This window comes from Chenopodium album, chromosome 7 (assembly GCF_948465745.1).
Source record: "Chenopodium album chromosome 7, dcCheAlbu1.1, whole genome shotgun sequence".
Lineage (NCBI taxonomy): Eukaryota > Viridiplantae > Streptophyta > Magnoliopsida > Caryophyllales > Amaranthaceae > Chenopodium > Chenopodium album.
Window position 1 is genome coordinate 56,178,241 of NC_137840.1, and position 16,433 is coordinate 56,194,673.

Below are 16,433 nucleotides of genomic sequence, written 5' to 3' on the forward strand. Positions count from 1 at the left end.
TAAAGGAAAATAATATACATAGCCCTTAGGGCTACATATAAGCATTAAATTTACACTAGAAAATCGTAAAAAGTTAGATAATCATAAAAATATAAACAATAATTATATTTATTTATGCGTGTTTTTGTCATGATTTCCTAATGTTATACAATTTTCAATAATATATCTATACTATTATTTTATAATAGGAAAATTTAAAGGAAATTTAGAGTGTTCACCCTAGTTAAAAAATAATAATTAAAGTAAAAAATAATAATTAAAAAATACCAAAAAATATTTAAAAATTAATGTTAATCTTTCTATTTGTTCGGTTTATTCCACAAAAAATGCTTCATTCACTTATCAGTATATACATGAAGAGTTGTGTTGAGGGTAAAAAATACCCCGTACACGTGGACCAGTCCCATAGCGACACGTGGCTCGGTTAGAGGGCGACACGTGTCACTATGGGAAGATGCCACACGTCCAGCTTAAAAGCACTCAAAGGGCTCAGTCCAATCCAATAGCGACACGTGGCCCAATGAGAGGGTGACACGTGTTGTTACAGGAAGATGCCACGTGTTTAGGGCATACATGACCCCTCAGAACAACACGCAAAAGAGGTCTAATTACATCAGGGCCCAAATCCCGAGAGATATCATTGAAAGCCGCAAAGCGGCGCCCCCAAAGCGACACGTGGCGTTCTCCGATTGCGCAGCCAATCACGTTACGCAATTTTAGGGTACAAACCCTAAAAAGGGGCACAAGCTCCACCCTTATAAATACTCCAATCATTTATGATGGGAGGGGTGGATAAAGACATTACAAGAAAAAGAGCATTAATAGCTCCAACTTCTCTCTCTAGCCTTTTCCGTTTCCGATCACTGACTTGATCGTCGGAGACGAATATTCCGACAAACAGAATATTCGTTGTTTTGCAGGTGTGTCCGTCTCGTTGCCAGAATAGCGTGACCAGTATCCGTGGAAATCCAAAAAACACCCGAAACATTTGGCGCCGTCTGTGGGGATACTCGTACGTTATGGCAATAGACGGTCAGACACCTAATCCGGGCGAGGACGGACATGTAGAGGATATAATCCCTACAATCCGTACCAGCGATCCGCTGATTGCCACATTTCAAGAAGCTGATGACCCTCCCGTTACCGCAGCCTCTCTAAAGGCCGCACTCAACAAGCTCCGGAAGGATTTTGAGAGCAAAGGAGCCTCTACCTCTAGGCAACCTCCTAGGAGAGAGGGGCAGAGGGCTCCAAAGAAAGCACAAAGCAAAGCGGCTAATGCAACGGACGCTGGGAACACCCCATTTTGTAAGCCGACTGGAAGGTCCCCAAGGGTTCCGCGGACAAATTTCTCTGATCTGTTGGCAAAAACACAGTCGGCTAGGGGGAGGAGTAGGCAGCCTCGAAGAGAAGAGCTAGAACCGTCTAGACGATGGAAGGACGTAAGGGATACCTTCGGCATAAGCAGCGGGAACGTGTCGCTTACTCGGACACGGCCTCAACCCCAACTATGCCGGATGATTTTTCAAATCATACTCTCTCCCAGCATACCAACACGGCCATCTCCAGCAGAAGTCAGGCTTTCCGCACCCCAACTTTTATTCCAGTTGTCCACACTCCAATTCCTATTCCAGTCCAATCACTTCAATATCAACCTCCCCAGGGGTTCAATGGCTTGATGCAGCCGAATCCCCAAGTCTTTGGACAATATGGGCCATACGGACAGGCGTACGGTCAGGCTCCCTACCTGGCTGGACCTTCCGTGCAGCCACAACCAATTGATTGGCAGATGCGCCTGCTGACTCTAGGAGATAAGCCGCCTCCGTTTTCGCAAGATATTTTAACTGCCCCTCAGCCGCCGAAGGTGAAGAGTGTACTTGTGGGAGCTTATGATGGTACGGGCAACCCAGAAGAACACATCACCTCGTACAGAAACCTGATGTATTTGCAAAGTGTAGATTATGCTACCTGGTGCAAATGCTTTCCGGCCACTTTGAAGGGTGTGGCACAGGATTGGTTCAATAGCCTCCCGGCCGGATGTATCAATTGCTTCACTACTCTTAGTTTGCTGTTTGTGGGAAATTTTTCATACAACATACCGCCTCGAAAGACTAGCCTTAATTTGGCAACAATTGTTCAAGGGAAGAATGAGGGCCTATGCGGTCGTACGTCTAGCGATTTAACCAAGAAAAGACCCAAATTCATAATCTGCCGGATGAAATGGCTTACTCTGAATTTCTCCAGGGATTAAGGCATAATGGTTTTAAATTTGACATGGTAAGGAAAAAGATTCGGACATACGCAGGTGTTTTGCGAGAAGCCGAAACTTATATTGAAGTGGCGGACTTTTGTTCACTCACAAAATCAGAAGCGCCGGCCAAGGGGGCTGAAAAGAAACAATCTTCTCAGCAAGACTCGGCCGGCCAAAAGAAAGAAGGAAAAAAGAGAAAAGAAGTTTGGGTGGCCGATGGCCAGCCGTAGAAGTCCAAGAAGGTCAAGACCTACGAGCCCCAGTATGAGTTCAACAAGGATTGTTATTCCATCTTGATGGAAATCAAGGATAAGTTTGAGTTTGAAAAGTCGCAGCCGTTGAGAGGCCCGACTCAGTACAGGAACAAGAACAAGTACTGTCATTATCACAAGGACGTGGGACATGACACGAACGATTGCATCAATTTGAAGAGATTGCTGGACAAGCTAGTCGAGAAGGGCATGCTGAATTCTTATGTGATGAAGTCCAAATTTACTTACACACGGACAAACAACACGCCCGAGAAGAGACAGAAAAATGATAAGAACAAAGACAAGGAAGATGATGGGAATAGCACTGACTCAGGCTTTGTGGCCGTGATATCAGGAGGTTTTGCCTTTGGCGGCCCAACCATGAAAGGGATCAAGCAGGACGCCTGGAACTTGGGAAAGGTGATGCAAGAGGATGCAGTAAAGGCCGAACCCTTTCCCGAAGTAACCATTAGCGAGGCTGACCGAGGGGAGGTCAAAGCCCTGCACAATGATCCCATGGTATTCATCATGAAGATAGCCAATTTGAAGGTTGGACGAATATTGATTGATACGGGTAGCTCGGCTGACATCATCAGCTTGGCCGCCTTGAAGAATCTAAGCTTCCTAGAGGATGCTCTTCAGGACATTACTCACCCATTGGTAGGATTTGGGGGGAATATTATCCACCCAGTTGGGCGGATAGACCTACCCGTCCGCTTTGGGCAAAAAGGGGAAGGAAAAGATATGGTTGTCCGCTTCCTGGTTGTAAAAGAGCTGACTGGATATAATGTCATACTTGGCCGTCCAACACTGAACGCAGCCAAAGCAGTCATTGTACCTCATCTAATGCTGCTTAAGTTCGAGAAGACGGGCGGAAAAATTGGGACAATCCAAGGAAGTTAGAAAATGGCTAAGGAATGTAATCAGTTGACCGTTAAGCCTACAGCACGCGGACCAAAAGTATCCGAGCAGAAGGAAGAAGGAACCTCACTCCCATCTAGGGATGGAAGTGGATCTGGACCCGACCCGGATCCGTGGATCCAGATCCGTTTTTCACGAATCTGGGTCCTCAAATTTTGGACCCGACGGATCCGGGTCCAGCAGGAAAAAACGGATCTGGGTCCAGATCTAACTACCAGACCCGTACCCGGATCCGTAGATCCGTTTTATAAATTTATTTTTTTTAAAAAATAAAATTCCTAATACAAGACTCACAAAGTCACAAATTTCGGCCCATATTTAGCAACTGAAATCAACCCACAAAAAAAAAAACCCTAATTTTCTCTCTCTAGTTTCATTCTCCAATCTCCACCAGCCACCACTCAGCCTACTCTCCACGAGACCACGACTCCATCAGATCGGTGGCGATCTCCGATCAGTTCTGTTAGATCGGCGGCGATCTCCCTTCATTCCTGTAAGTCCCGTATTCCCTCCTCTTTTTAGTTTCTTTGTTGTTTACTTGTTTACTTTATATGAGCAAATAAACTAAAGTAGTAGTTCAGATTTGTTTGTGATGAATTTGTACAAGTTTGCATTTCAGTTGATGAAATTCGTGGGTTTATTTGTTCTGTTGATGAAATTAGTGGGTTTATTTGTGTTGTTCATGAAATTCGTGGCCTCGTGGGTTTATTTGCATTTCAGTTTGCATTTCAGTTGATGAAATTCTAAAGTAGTACTTTATATGCTGAAATTTCGTGGGTTTATTTGTGTTGTTGTGCATGTTTTTGCTGCCAATTTGTGTGTTTTATTTATGCTGCAATTTTGTGTAATTTATGCAATTTTGTGTGTTTATTTGTTTGATTAATTTGTAATCTACTACTGTGAGGTCGATTAGGAACTGCATAGTTTATTAGCAATAGTTTCATGATTAAACCTTTATTACTTCCTAAAATATAAGTTAATAATGATGGAAGATGGAACATAGTACTGTAGTATTTAGAATTCATTTGGTTGCACATTACAATTCTAAGCTACATAATTAGCACGTATTATCAACTTTCGCTTTTTAGTACATTACAATTCTAAGTTAATTATATTTCTGATTTTTTTTAATAGAATTATATTTCTGATTTTTTTTAATAGAATTATATTTCTGATTTTTTTTAATAGAATTATATTACTAATTTTATCCTTTATAATAATTTCAGTTTATGGAAGCACAATCAAATTTTAAAGATAGTAATGATGAACCATTTACGGTCCCTTCGGATAAAAAAGAGGAAGAAGAGGAAGGAGAATTTGAGGGTTTTGTTGAGGTCGAAAATGATACTACGAAAGAAAGTGAGTCTAGTGGTATTAAGAAAAGTAAGAAACTAACTTCTGAAGCATGGGACTATTTTGATCTGACTACAATCAATGGTATACAAAAGGCAATTTGCAAGTTTTGTAAAAGTATGCTCTCTTACTCTGGAAGTTCAGGAACATCTCACCTTCTTAAGCATGCTAAAAAAGTATGCTCGGAAAAGCATTTGAAGCTTGCCGCTGGTCAAAGACAATATGTGTGTTACATTGTATTTTTAGTTGTATAACTCTAATTTATGCATTGAACTTGGTTGAAATGCTTTTTTATTAAATTTGTTTGAAAAAAGTAGGCAAAACGTGCAAGACCCGTTTTGGACCCGGATTCGGACCCGGATTCGTTGGATCCGTCGGATTAGGATCTTGGTCTTCATTTTATGGACCCGACGGATCCGGGGCAGATCTGGATCCAAGGTTGAAAAACGGATCTGGATCCGGGTCCATCCGGACCCGGTCCAGATCCGACCCATTGCCATCCATACTCCCAGCATATCAGGTCGGCCAGAAGCGTAAGGCGACCAAGATAGAGCAAGCATAGCAGCTAAAGACTGTTGGTCGGCCAGAAGAGCTAAGGCCCCAGCCGGCTGGCAGTCACCAAGACATAGTGCTTGACCCCGATCAACCAGATCGGACGTTTAGTGTGGGCACTATAGCTTTGGGTATGCTTGGGGATGAGTTAGTTCAACTGCTGAGAGAATTCAAGGATGTATTTGCATTTGACGTTGGTGAGATGCCAGGAATAAGCCCTGACCTGGCCGCGCATAAGCTGGCTGTGAACCCAGCCGTTAAACATGCCCGCCAGAAGAAAAGAAATCATGGAGAAGAGAGGAATCAGGCGGCCGCAGCTGAGGTAAAAAGGCTACTAGATGCCGGTTTCATTCGGCAATGTTATTACCCAAACTGGGTAGCTAATGTAGTTCTTGTGAAGAAGGCGAATGGAACTTGGAGAATGTGTGTGGATTACACTGATCTGAACAAGGCATGCCCTAAGGATAACTTCCCCTTGCCCAAAATCGACCGCCTGGTTGATTCAACGGCCGGGCATGCCCTGATGAGTTTTATGGACGCATACTCCGGATTCCATCAAATTCCTTTATGGGAAGAAGATCAAGAGAAAACAGTGTTCGTAACTAAGCAGGGGTTGTACTGTTACAAGGTTATGCCATTCGGCCTCAAGAATTCCCCAGATACCTTTCAACGACTTGTTAATACAGTCTTCACATATCAGCTCGATCGGAATATGGAGGCGTACATTTATGACATGATTGTCAAGTCAAAAGAGTCGGCCGACCACCTGAAGGATCTGCGAGAAACTTTTACCGAACTCAGACGGCATAAAATGATGCTAAATCCAAAGAAATGTGTCTTTGGTGTTGAGTCCGGTAAATTTCTCGGATTTTTGATTGATCAACGTGGAATTGAGGCCAACCCTGAAATAATTCAAGCTGTCCTGGACATGAAGTCACCAAGGACGATTAAAGAAGTACAAAGACTGACCAGCTGTTTAGCAGCACTTGGTAGATTTCAGTCAAGATCAGAGGATAAGTGCCGTTATTTCTTTCAAACCATCAAGAAGAAAGCCATGTTTGAGTGGACAGAAGAGGCCGTGGAAGAATTCGTACAGCTAAAAAGCCACCTTCATACATTGCCTCGGCTCGTCAGTCCATTCAAGAATGAGAAGCTATTTATCTACCTCTCCATCTCTGAACACTCTCTAAGTGCCGTTGTAGGGAATAATTTCAAGCCTTTAAATCCCACTAGCTTGAACCCCATTGTGATCATACACTAAAGTACGGTGGCGTCCAAAAGGGAAGAATATAGAGCAAAAGAATCGCCAACAAGTTTTTAAGGAACTTGTAAATCGTTCACGAGGTGAAGGTTACACCCCTTAACGATCCAAGAGATCATCAACTCCATAAGGTCATGAACCAAATAAGGGTTCGGGGATGAAGGTACAAATCCAACCTAAAAGAGATTGAACCTGCCCTAATAATAGGCCTCTACTTTATTCTGATCGTATTTATGTGCGCTTTCTAATTAACATGCAATCAATAGGTTTAACCCTAAACCTATTTATATATGTTGGTTGAATATTAATGCACAAATAAATCTATTATTAGCGATCACTTGAAATATAATCACATTAACCCTAAACAAGATTATTAAATATCTTATTAAACATGATTACAATACCAATTCCCTTTAACATGCAATAAAGGTGATCAAGCAATATATATAAATAATCAATCAACATAATAAATAATCAATATCATGAATAATAATAATCATCATCAAAATAATAATAATAATAATAATATTCATAATCATTATAAATTATAACAATTATAATAATAATCATGTTCATGTTAATATTAAAGCATAATAAACATAACAAGATACCAGGCATGATGCTAACAAGATTAATAACAAATCCTAGCATGTCACTAAGCAATAAAAATCAAATCTTTAACCCTAACATGATACTAACACGAATAAATATTAGGAAGAACATATGAAGCATCACAACAATCATATTTAATATTAAAAATACCCTAGACATGATACTAGGAATATCATAATAACAATGTAAACATGATTTCTACATCATAAAATCAATTAAAACAATTAAAATACTTACTTTGATGCCTCGTACCTCTTTTTAATTACAAAATACACACGTTAGTAACTTCAAGGAAAATAATAAATCAAACAATTAAATTAAATAATGGAAAGAGAGATTTGGGACCAAACCCTCAGAAATTAAAACCTTTCACGTCTAGGGCGAAGACAACTTCGAATATGGCTAGGTGTTTCTAGATCTTGCGAATGCGGAATTTTGTATGAAAAAATCAAAGTAAGAAAGAATTGAATGTTTTAAGAGAGATGAATGAAATCAATTGGTGAATGAATGTAGATGATGATAATTGGTGAATGAAAACGGAGTTTTTAATACGATATTTATAGAGAAAATTAGCCAAAAAAGATAATTTAACAAAACAGAGTCTGACGCTACGAAAACAGAGTTGGCGCCAACCCTGGCTAGCTGGCGCCAGGCCTGGTTCCAGGCGCCAAGGCCTGGGGTTAGGCGCCAAGCCTGATTCCAACGCGTTTTCGAAAATCCGATAAGTTTACCGTACTAGAGGATAAAATAATATAATTTCCTCGAAAATGCTATTTGATTTTGATTAAAACTCTGAAAAGTCAACCAAAGTCAATTTATCAATGCTAATTGAATTAGGAATGAAAAGAACCTTCTAGAAGAATCTAGAAGACTAAAACCATTCCTAATTGCATTAGGAATGATAAGTCATATTAGGCCCTCCCCTAGATCATTGGGCCGCACATAAAGCTCAAACCGGGCCCAGTTTGGTAAATTGGCCATAACTTCCTCAATATTCATCGGAATTGGGCTTATAATATATCGTTGGAAAGCTCTTGTCAAGCCCCATCCAACTATTGGACCCATATCACGGACCAACCAAACTGGATTGGTTGTTTTCTTAAAATAAGTTTTCAAAAACAGACAGAAGAGAAAAGAAATAAAAACTTTCCGCAACACTAGACCTTTCCACACTTTCGTTTCATTCGATTATGATTCGACGTGAAAGGTACTCATCACTGGGTTTGGTTTTGGGGAGACAAAAATGGGTGTCTATAGAAGCCCCCACTTTGACTGAGTTTGGAGAAACGCAGGTTTCGAAAATAAAAGTCAAAGTAGCGATAGGGACAGAGAATGATTCAGAACGTTCTGCGATCCTAAATCAATCTTGCAACGTCGATACCTGCAAAACTAGCATTAGTTAAACGGATAAAAGAGTCAAGAAACGCGTATCTTGCACCGTCGAGCACACGTCTCTGAAAGTAACCAATTCGTTTTGATGACCTTCTGCAAGCTAGAGAATGCCATCCCGCTTGAAAACCGCTACGCCTGTAACTGCTTCCAGATTTGGAAGATTGCTTCGCCTGAAACGATCCTCCTCCGCTATGATAATATTCCACATCCTAGGGAACACCATCGAAGATTATTTCTCTTGAAATAATCCTCATCCGCATTGATAATATTCCACATCCTAGGAAATACCATTGAAGATTATTTCTCTTGAAACAATCTCCATCCGCATTGATAACATTCAACATCCTAGGGAATACCATCGAAGATTATTTCTCTTGAAACAATCTCCATCCGCATTATGATCATCTTCCATGCTTAAGGGAATATGATCGGAGACAACTTCGCCCGAAATTACTTCCAGTTGTTTGTGACAACTCTCCGCAAGCTAGGGAACATTGTCGAAGATATATTCTCTTGAAGTCATCTTCATTTGATGCGATAATTTTCCAAAGGAAACTACCGAAGATCCACGCCTGACGATCTTTAAAAGTTCGCCTGAACTTTGCTTCCGCTACGCCTGTACGTCGGTGCTCTTTTGCTTTTGAACCTATATGTCGGTGCTCTTTTGCTTTTGAACCTATATGTCGGTGCCTTTTGCTAATGAGCCAATGCTTAGGCGCTTTAAGCTAAGTGAGACAATCTCTTATCAGGTCGATCACTTTATGTAATCAAGCCGATTACTAAATCATGTCAAATTGCTTAGAGGAGCTAACTGGCGTACCAAGGAACCCAAAAATATGTTGCAGAAGGCTAGCTCAACCTCATCAGGTGGCTGGGTGCTTTGGCGTCGCTGAAAAACCATCAGCGCCACACAGCTGGCCTTAGCGTCAGGCACTGATATTGGCGCCAAGCGCCAAGCCTAATTTGTGACGCCAATGCATAGGGCCTGGCGCCAGCATGGGGATTTCCTTAAATACCCCCTTCTTTCTTCATTTTGCTGGCTGCTCGTCGCGAAACTGCTCGAAGAAACCCGAAAGCTTCAATTGCTCATTGCTTGCTCGTTTCTCAACCGAATTCGCTCAAATTTGTTGCAAATCAAAGCTCTTTTCATCTATTTTCTTGATCTATGTAAGTTTTCTTCAAACTCACATCAGTTTTTATGAATTCTTGGCATGTTTATTCATGAATTTCATGAAAATTCAAAACTTATAATGCTCAATTTGCTTTGTTTGTCAAGTTTTATGCCATGAAATTGCTTGATTATGTTTATATATTTCCTTGGGAGTAATTTGAGACTTGTTTGACTCAATTTGGTGAAGAAATGAGCAATTTGCCATTGTTGGACCTCTTAAGGTCGTGAAGAACAATGTGACTCGTTTTTGACACTTTTGCTAGCAATTCTTGTTCAATTTGTCACAATAATCACTATAGTGTTGCAAGAAATTGTTTAATTGCTTGAAAAAATGCTGTCATGTTCAATTTGAATTTGTGCTCTGTTTTAGTACTACGTACTCTGTTTTTGCGAACATAGTATCATGCGTCTAGGCGAACCTTAGATACTATAGAATCTTAATTTATGATGATTCTGCACAATGTAGCATGGCTAGACAACGAGGCTCGGGTTCACGGTCCCGAAACACTAGACGGGAGCATGAGCCCGTAGAGGACGACGCCACGCCTTCCACTTCCCTTGGTCGGCTTCCGGAGTGGGATGAGCGGACCTTGTTTTTCGCCCCTGTCCACCACATTTCTGAGAGGGTGAGACAGGGCACCGAGCCCGGGAGGACGCGACATCACGACTCTGGCTGTGACGGTTTAGGCGATTTGTACAGGATGTACATTGCCATGGATCTTGAGACGAGACTCCTATGGGAGTCTCTCGGACTAGCTACTCTGTTTGAGACCTCCGAGGCTATGGTTGCCTCCAGCGGGGGTCATCACGTAGTGCGTGCTTTGGTGGAGTTCTTCTGGGACACCACCAACACCTTCCATTTCCCTTGGGGCGAGATGATGGTCACCCCTACGGATTTCAGTCTCATCACAGGACTGGAGTTCACCTCTGTACCACAGCCGTTTGACAGTGGAATCGACGTCTTCTCTTCGGAGGTCGAGGAACTGTTGGGACCGATCGCTATTCGGGCCCGAGCTGAGGTCGAGACGACTCAGTTTAGTGCTAGAGGAATTCGCCGCTCGACGCTGGCAGTGACTCTTGATGACGATGCGACCACCCGAGAGCAGCGGGTGCGCATCTTTGTGCTGATGTTGTTGTCAGGGACATTCTCCCCTGACAAGGGTAGTAGGGCATTGCTTTACTACCTCCCTGCTGTCCGTGATCTCTAGCGGATCGGGACTTATGACTGGGCCAGCTTGGCCTATGCTGACTTCGTTCGTGCGCTGAGGGACTCGTGTCGTCACCGGTTCTTTGGGACAAACGTTGCTTTGTCTGCTTTTTGGAAGGTCGTAGAGGTAAACATTTACTCCCTATAAAGTTTAGCCCTACATATTAGTTAGCATTTACTCACACTTTTAACTCATTGTAGATCTGGTTCTACGAGTACTTTCCTTCGGTTGCGCCGGCGAGACCATCGCCGAGGGGATTTCCAGTGAGCGCCTCTTGGGGCGGCCACCATGTGGATATGTCTACTGCACATGTCCGGAAATAGATCATCTCGGTACGACGTTTATTGTTTATCTTGCTCTTCCGTGGTGCTTTAAATATATCCTTGCCTGATTGATGCTTTTTATAGGGACCTGAGGCGGTATACCGGCTGTGGGGCGGTTGGACAGTCCCTGAATTAGCCGCATAATACTCTGCTGAGCATCGCTATTTTCTGGGGACTTATGGAGCGGTCGCGTACTTAGGAGAGAGGGTCGTTAGACAACACTCTTCTGATGTCTTCGTCGTTCCTGTTGCTCCACCACGTCATATGTTCGACGAGGCACGGTTGTCGAGCATGTCTGACGGAGCTGGTACCCCTTAGCGGTCCCATGTGATCCTCAGACGGTGTTATGCTGAGGAGCTACTACCTTTGTTAGCTCCAGCCCCTGTTCCGGCTGAGGATGTGAGGGTAAGATTCTTAGCTTTTATTTTTCACTAAGTAGCCCTCAAGTAATGCCTTACTGACCTTTTTGTTTTATCAGGATGGTGCTAATAAGTTCGTGCCACCCCGTATGTCCATCCACTACCAGGGGATGTACGGGCCGATCGAGGAGATGATTTCTCTGGCTCCCGAGGGCGAGCGCTTCTTAGAGCGGTCGATTCCTCGCCACCAGACTAGATTAAGCCTAGTTTTTTTCAGAATCTTATGTTCACATATCATGTACATTTACTGACTTATTTTTCTGACATTTTTCACGCGAGGTGTTTCGGCGATGGCACGATGCATAGATGCCTTCTGGAGCCAGCTCGTCCGGATAAGGAACGCGGCCACTTGCCGTCGGGATGACGTCATCCGAGAGGTAGCCTTTCTTTGCTCATTATTTTTGCATTGCTGCTTCAATTTTACTTTGTTTCTGATTTAACTCTTTTTGCAGGGCCAACCTATCGCTTCTCACACCCGCACGAGACCTGAGGGGCGGAGGGACCCAACGAGGTCTAGCTCGAGACGTCGTCGCACTTCGTCAGAGGGTAGAGGCAGTCGCTCTGAGGCTGCTCGAGCTGATGTTGCAGAGGGTTCGGGATCTTCCTCTGAGAGTGCTCACGCTGCACTGGTAGGAGAGGCTACCTCGGCTTTCAGAGGTGGTGGGATGTACGAGGTTGGCTCGTCATCGCAGCAGCCTCCGCGGCCCCAGCCTCAGGTTGATCCTGGCTGGAGTGATCCTATATTGAGGCTTCCTCGTCCTACGGAGATTGAAGCTGGAACTGGAGCTGGTGGAGAGGTGACTCCTCGTACGGCGCAATTTTATGACATGATGGGCCTACGTCCTCCGGCGCCGTAGTTTGTTCCTGTGTATATTTTATTTTGACTTTTTTATAGAACTTTGCCTTAGACTCATTATTTATAGACACATTTTGTATATTTATGCCATTATGAGTTTATTTGATTATTATTATTATGTGTATGTTAGTGTGTGCAAGAAAAGTGTGACAACAATTTTGCGCAAAAATTCCGTCATTTTTATTATTGATGGAGTGTATCCGACTCTCTCCCCCAAAAAGAAATATAAAAAAGGAAAAAAAAATCGAATAAAATGTCGGGTGTTTGGAATTTAAAATAAAGTCCAAAAGGAATAATATAAATTAAAAATAATAGCTATATTTAATTAATTAGGAAAAAGGATAGAAAAGGTTTAAACAGAGCCATAAAGTCAATAACCGACTCGAGTTTAATATTAAAAACGCAAGTTGAGGACATGCGGTTGGTCTGGCAACCTGGCGCCAGCTGGCGCCACACTATGGCGCGTGGCGCCAGGCGCTACACTTAGCGTGTGGCGCCAAGCGCTGGCGGTTGGCGCCAATAACGGGGTTTTGACGCCAATTGACGCTGACTCCGTGTTTCGTTCTGATTAAAATTCTTCGCAATTTGTGTATAAATAACCCCCCCGCCTAGCCGATTCTTCTCATAATTCCAGCGAATAAAACAATTCTCTTCTTTAGAAAAAACAATAATCATGTCTTTAGTCACCAAGACCTTCACCCAATACACTCATGAATGGTGTCGATCTCTTAATGCGAGGGAGAGAAAAGAATTAGATTTATCTCACTTGGGGGGAATTTATGGCATCAAAGGGGTAGATCTAGACCTAGACTTCATACATACCGCTTTAGAATTTTGGAATGTTGATACTCATTGTTTCAGAATAGGCTATGACGAGATTAGCCCTTTGCCGGAGGAATTTGGTGCTATCTTAGGCTTCCCTGCGATAGACCTTATAGCAATCCCTAGAGTAGACGCATACTATTATAAGGGTTTTGAGCGCTTCTTTAATTTGAAGGAAGGGATTTATCAAAAATAGTGGATGGCAATATAGTTAATTTGAAAGAATTTGCACGCTATTATTTTGATAAACCTCTTTCTGAATCTTTTCATATATATAGAAGAAGGGCGTTCCTATTTTGCATGCTTAACCAATTTTTTCTTAGTAGTGGTAAAAATAATGAGGGTCAATCAATTATAACCACTGTACTAGAACAAATTAAATCAGGGAGAAATCCAATGCCATTAATAGTTGGAGAGACTATGATTAGTCTAGACGAATTGAAAAGAGACCCAAAAGCGCCTCTTTGCGGCTCTCCAATTTTATTACAGGTAGAAAAATAATATTTTTAATTACAGAAATCAAAAAATATATTTTTGTATTGTAATAATAATTTATTTGCATTGCAATTTTTTTTACAGATGTGGCTAATAGAGAGGCTAGGATTAATTAGCCCTCCGGACGACATTGAAAAATATACTCCCAATTGCTTCGTGAGAAGGAAGAAGTGCATCCCTAAAATTGGGCGCCATGGGTGGAGAAAAGTCTTTGAATTACGTGATTTTACTATCAAGTGGGTCATCCCATGGTGGAAAATAGAAAGGATGGTTGGTGCTAATAAGCAACCCTTCTGCCGTCTTCCAAGCTTGTCTCGTGTAACTTATTATTATCCCTGCAGGGTAAAAAGACAATACGGCTTGCTTCAGAATATTCCTTCCGGAGATCTTCGTCCTCCCTTTGAGTACCCTATTTCTCAAGAAGTAGACAGATTTGATGCTTACTGGGGCGCTAGACCTTTTTGGGAAGTGATTACCCAAAAGGTTCCTCCTTCTTTTCCCAATGATGTAAAGAAGTGGTTTCTGAAGAAATCTTCGATTGATCAGGGTAGAACCGATGTGAAGAATCGTCTAGGTGACAGGGTGACTCCTGCCAAAGAACGCTTAGGTGCAAGAATTGAATTCAAAACACCTGCAATGCCTAGGAAGAAAAATACTACCAAAGACAAAGGAAAGAGGAAAGCTAACACCACAGACAAAAAAACTTTGGTGGAAAAGAAGCATGGAGTGCTAGCTGAAGGGGAGACCATCTACTCCAAAATTGAATGTAGGTCCTCTAAAGGATGCCTACTAGCTAAAGTAATGGATGAAGAGGAGGAAGCGGACAAGAATTGGAAAAGAGCTAGAAAGGAAAATAAAGATTAAGAGCATTGCTTAGCTTTAGATTTATTAGACTTAGATTGTTATTCTTATTTAAAGTTAATTTATTTCAGCTTTTATTTAAATTCCATCAATAATGTAATTTTATTTTATTAATGAAATTTTAGCTTTCAATTAAATTATTTACTTTAAATTTATTTTATTAAAGCAATGAAAATCGAAAAATTAATTTTCCAGAAATTCTTCGAGTACGGAAGTCGAAAATTTTCCGAAAAACACTGAAATTCGCCCAGATTTTATTCCTGAATTGGCGCCAGTCATTGGTATTTGGCGCCAGTTACTGAAGTCTGGCGCCAGGCGCCAATTCCATCGGCTGGCGCTGATGACTTCTGGCTGGCGCCAGGCTCTGTTCTGCGACGCCAACAATTCGCCGATTTTCTGTTGAATTTTTAATTAATTCTGGAACGCGGAGATGTCGAAAAATAAAGTGGCCGCACCCGTAAAGGGTTGTCTACGTATCCTTTCTTAAGGCCGAACGTAGCTCTCTTGAGTATCCTACTCAAGTAATTATGGGTAGTATTTTTTAAGTTGGTCAAGATTGGTCATGTTTGAGAACTCATTGCCATCCATGTCAGTTAGTTTTGCTGCACCTCCTGACAGGATTGTTTTGACAATGTAGGGGCCAGACCAGTTAGGTCTAAATTTTCCCCTTGGGTCTAAAACATTTTTCCTTAGCGCTTTTAATACCAAATCTCCTACTTTAATATTTCTTGTCTTGACCTTCTTATTAAAATGCCTAGCCATACGAGTTTGGTAACACTGAGTATGATGTAGAGCTTCTAGTCGTTTCTCGTCGAGTAGAATCAATTCTTCATATCTTGCCCTAGTCCATTCAACTTCATCGAGTTTACTCTCTAACGCGATGCGTAGAGATGGTATTTCTAATTCGACAGGTTGTACGACATCCATTCCGTATACCAAGGAAAATGGTGTATTTCCTGTTGATGTACGAATTGACGTGCGATAACCCCAAAATGCAAAGTGAAGCTTGTCAGGCCAATCCTTATAATTTTCTGTCATTTTCTCGATGATAGTCTTTAGATTTTTATTAGCTGCCTCGACTGCTCTGTTTGCTTGAGGTCTATAAGGGGAAGAATGATGATGTTGAATGCCGTATTTTTGTAGCAATTCTTCACATTCGGCTTGAAAGTGAGTTCCATTGTCACTTATCATCTCATTTGGGACTCCATATCGACAGATAATATTTTTTTCGATAAAGAGTGCTACATGTTTTGCAGCGAGTTTAGCGTATGATTGCGCTTCGACCCACTTTGTAAAGTAATCGATTGCTACTAGGATAAATTTGTGGCCTCCTGTTTCTGGGGGAGTGATTTTGCCAATTATGTCAATTCCCCATGTAGAGAATGGCCATGGCGATGTGTAGGTGTAGAGCAAAGATGGAGGGACATGTTGTAAGTTGGCGTAAATTTGGCACTTAGGGCATCTTTTTACGTATTGATGGCAATCCCTATTTATTGTAGTCCAATAATATCCTTCTCCCATTATTTTCTTGACTAACATTTTGCCATTTACATGAGTGCCACAGATTCCTTCGTGAACTATTCTCATTACTCTTTGTGCATCCATCTTTCCTACACATAAGAGAGCTCGACCTTTAGGTACCCTTTTATGTAGCTCGTTGTTTATGAGTACATATTGAGAAGCCAAAA

The 16,433-nt window shown here is 41.9% G+C and overlaps 1 protein-coding gene and 1 long non-coding RNA gene across 2 annotated transcripts; both read left to right on the forward strand.

The window, feature by feature from the left end:
* The first annotated feature begins 3,633 nt into the window (after positions 1-3,633).
* LOC145637947 (uncharacterized) lies at positions 3,634-5,057 on the forward strand. The gene is made up of 2 exons (XR_014114553.1): positions 3,634-3,913; positions 4,647-5,057. It is a non-coding gene; the product is annotated as an uncharacterized LOC145637947 (long non-coding RNA).
* A 5,847-nt stretch (positions 5,058-10,904) lies between these two features.
* LOC145637948 (uncharacterized) lies at positions 10,905-12,661 on the forward strand. The gene is made up of 5 exons (XM_081688942.1): positions 10,905-11,095; positions 11,170-11,301; positions 11,377-11,697; positions 11,771-12,088; positions 12,164-12,661. The coding sequence occupies exons 4-5, from the start codon at positions 12,002-12,004 to the stop codon at positions 12,566-12,568; spliced, it is 492 nt and encodes a 163-aa protein (XP_081545068.1). The 5' UTR covers positions 10,905-11,095; positions 11,170-11,301; positions 11,377-11,697; positions 11,771-12,001; the 3' UTR covers positions 12,569-12,661.
* The last annotated feature ends 3,772 nt before the right edge of the window (positions 12,662-16,433 follow it).

Excerpts from the sequence above, each read along its gene's own strand:
- LOC145637948 (XM_081688942.1), top strand. The coding sequence starts at position 12,002 with ATGGCACGATGCATAGATGCCTTCTGGAGCCAGCTCGTCCGGATAAGG. Across the intron at positions 12,089-12,163 it reads GGGATGACGTCATCCGAGAG|GGCCAACCTATCGCTTCTCA; the intron begins GTAGCCTTTCTT and ends CTCTTTTTGCAG.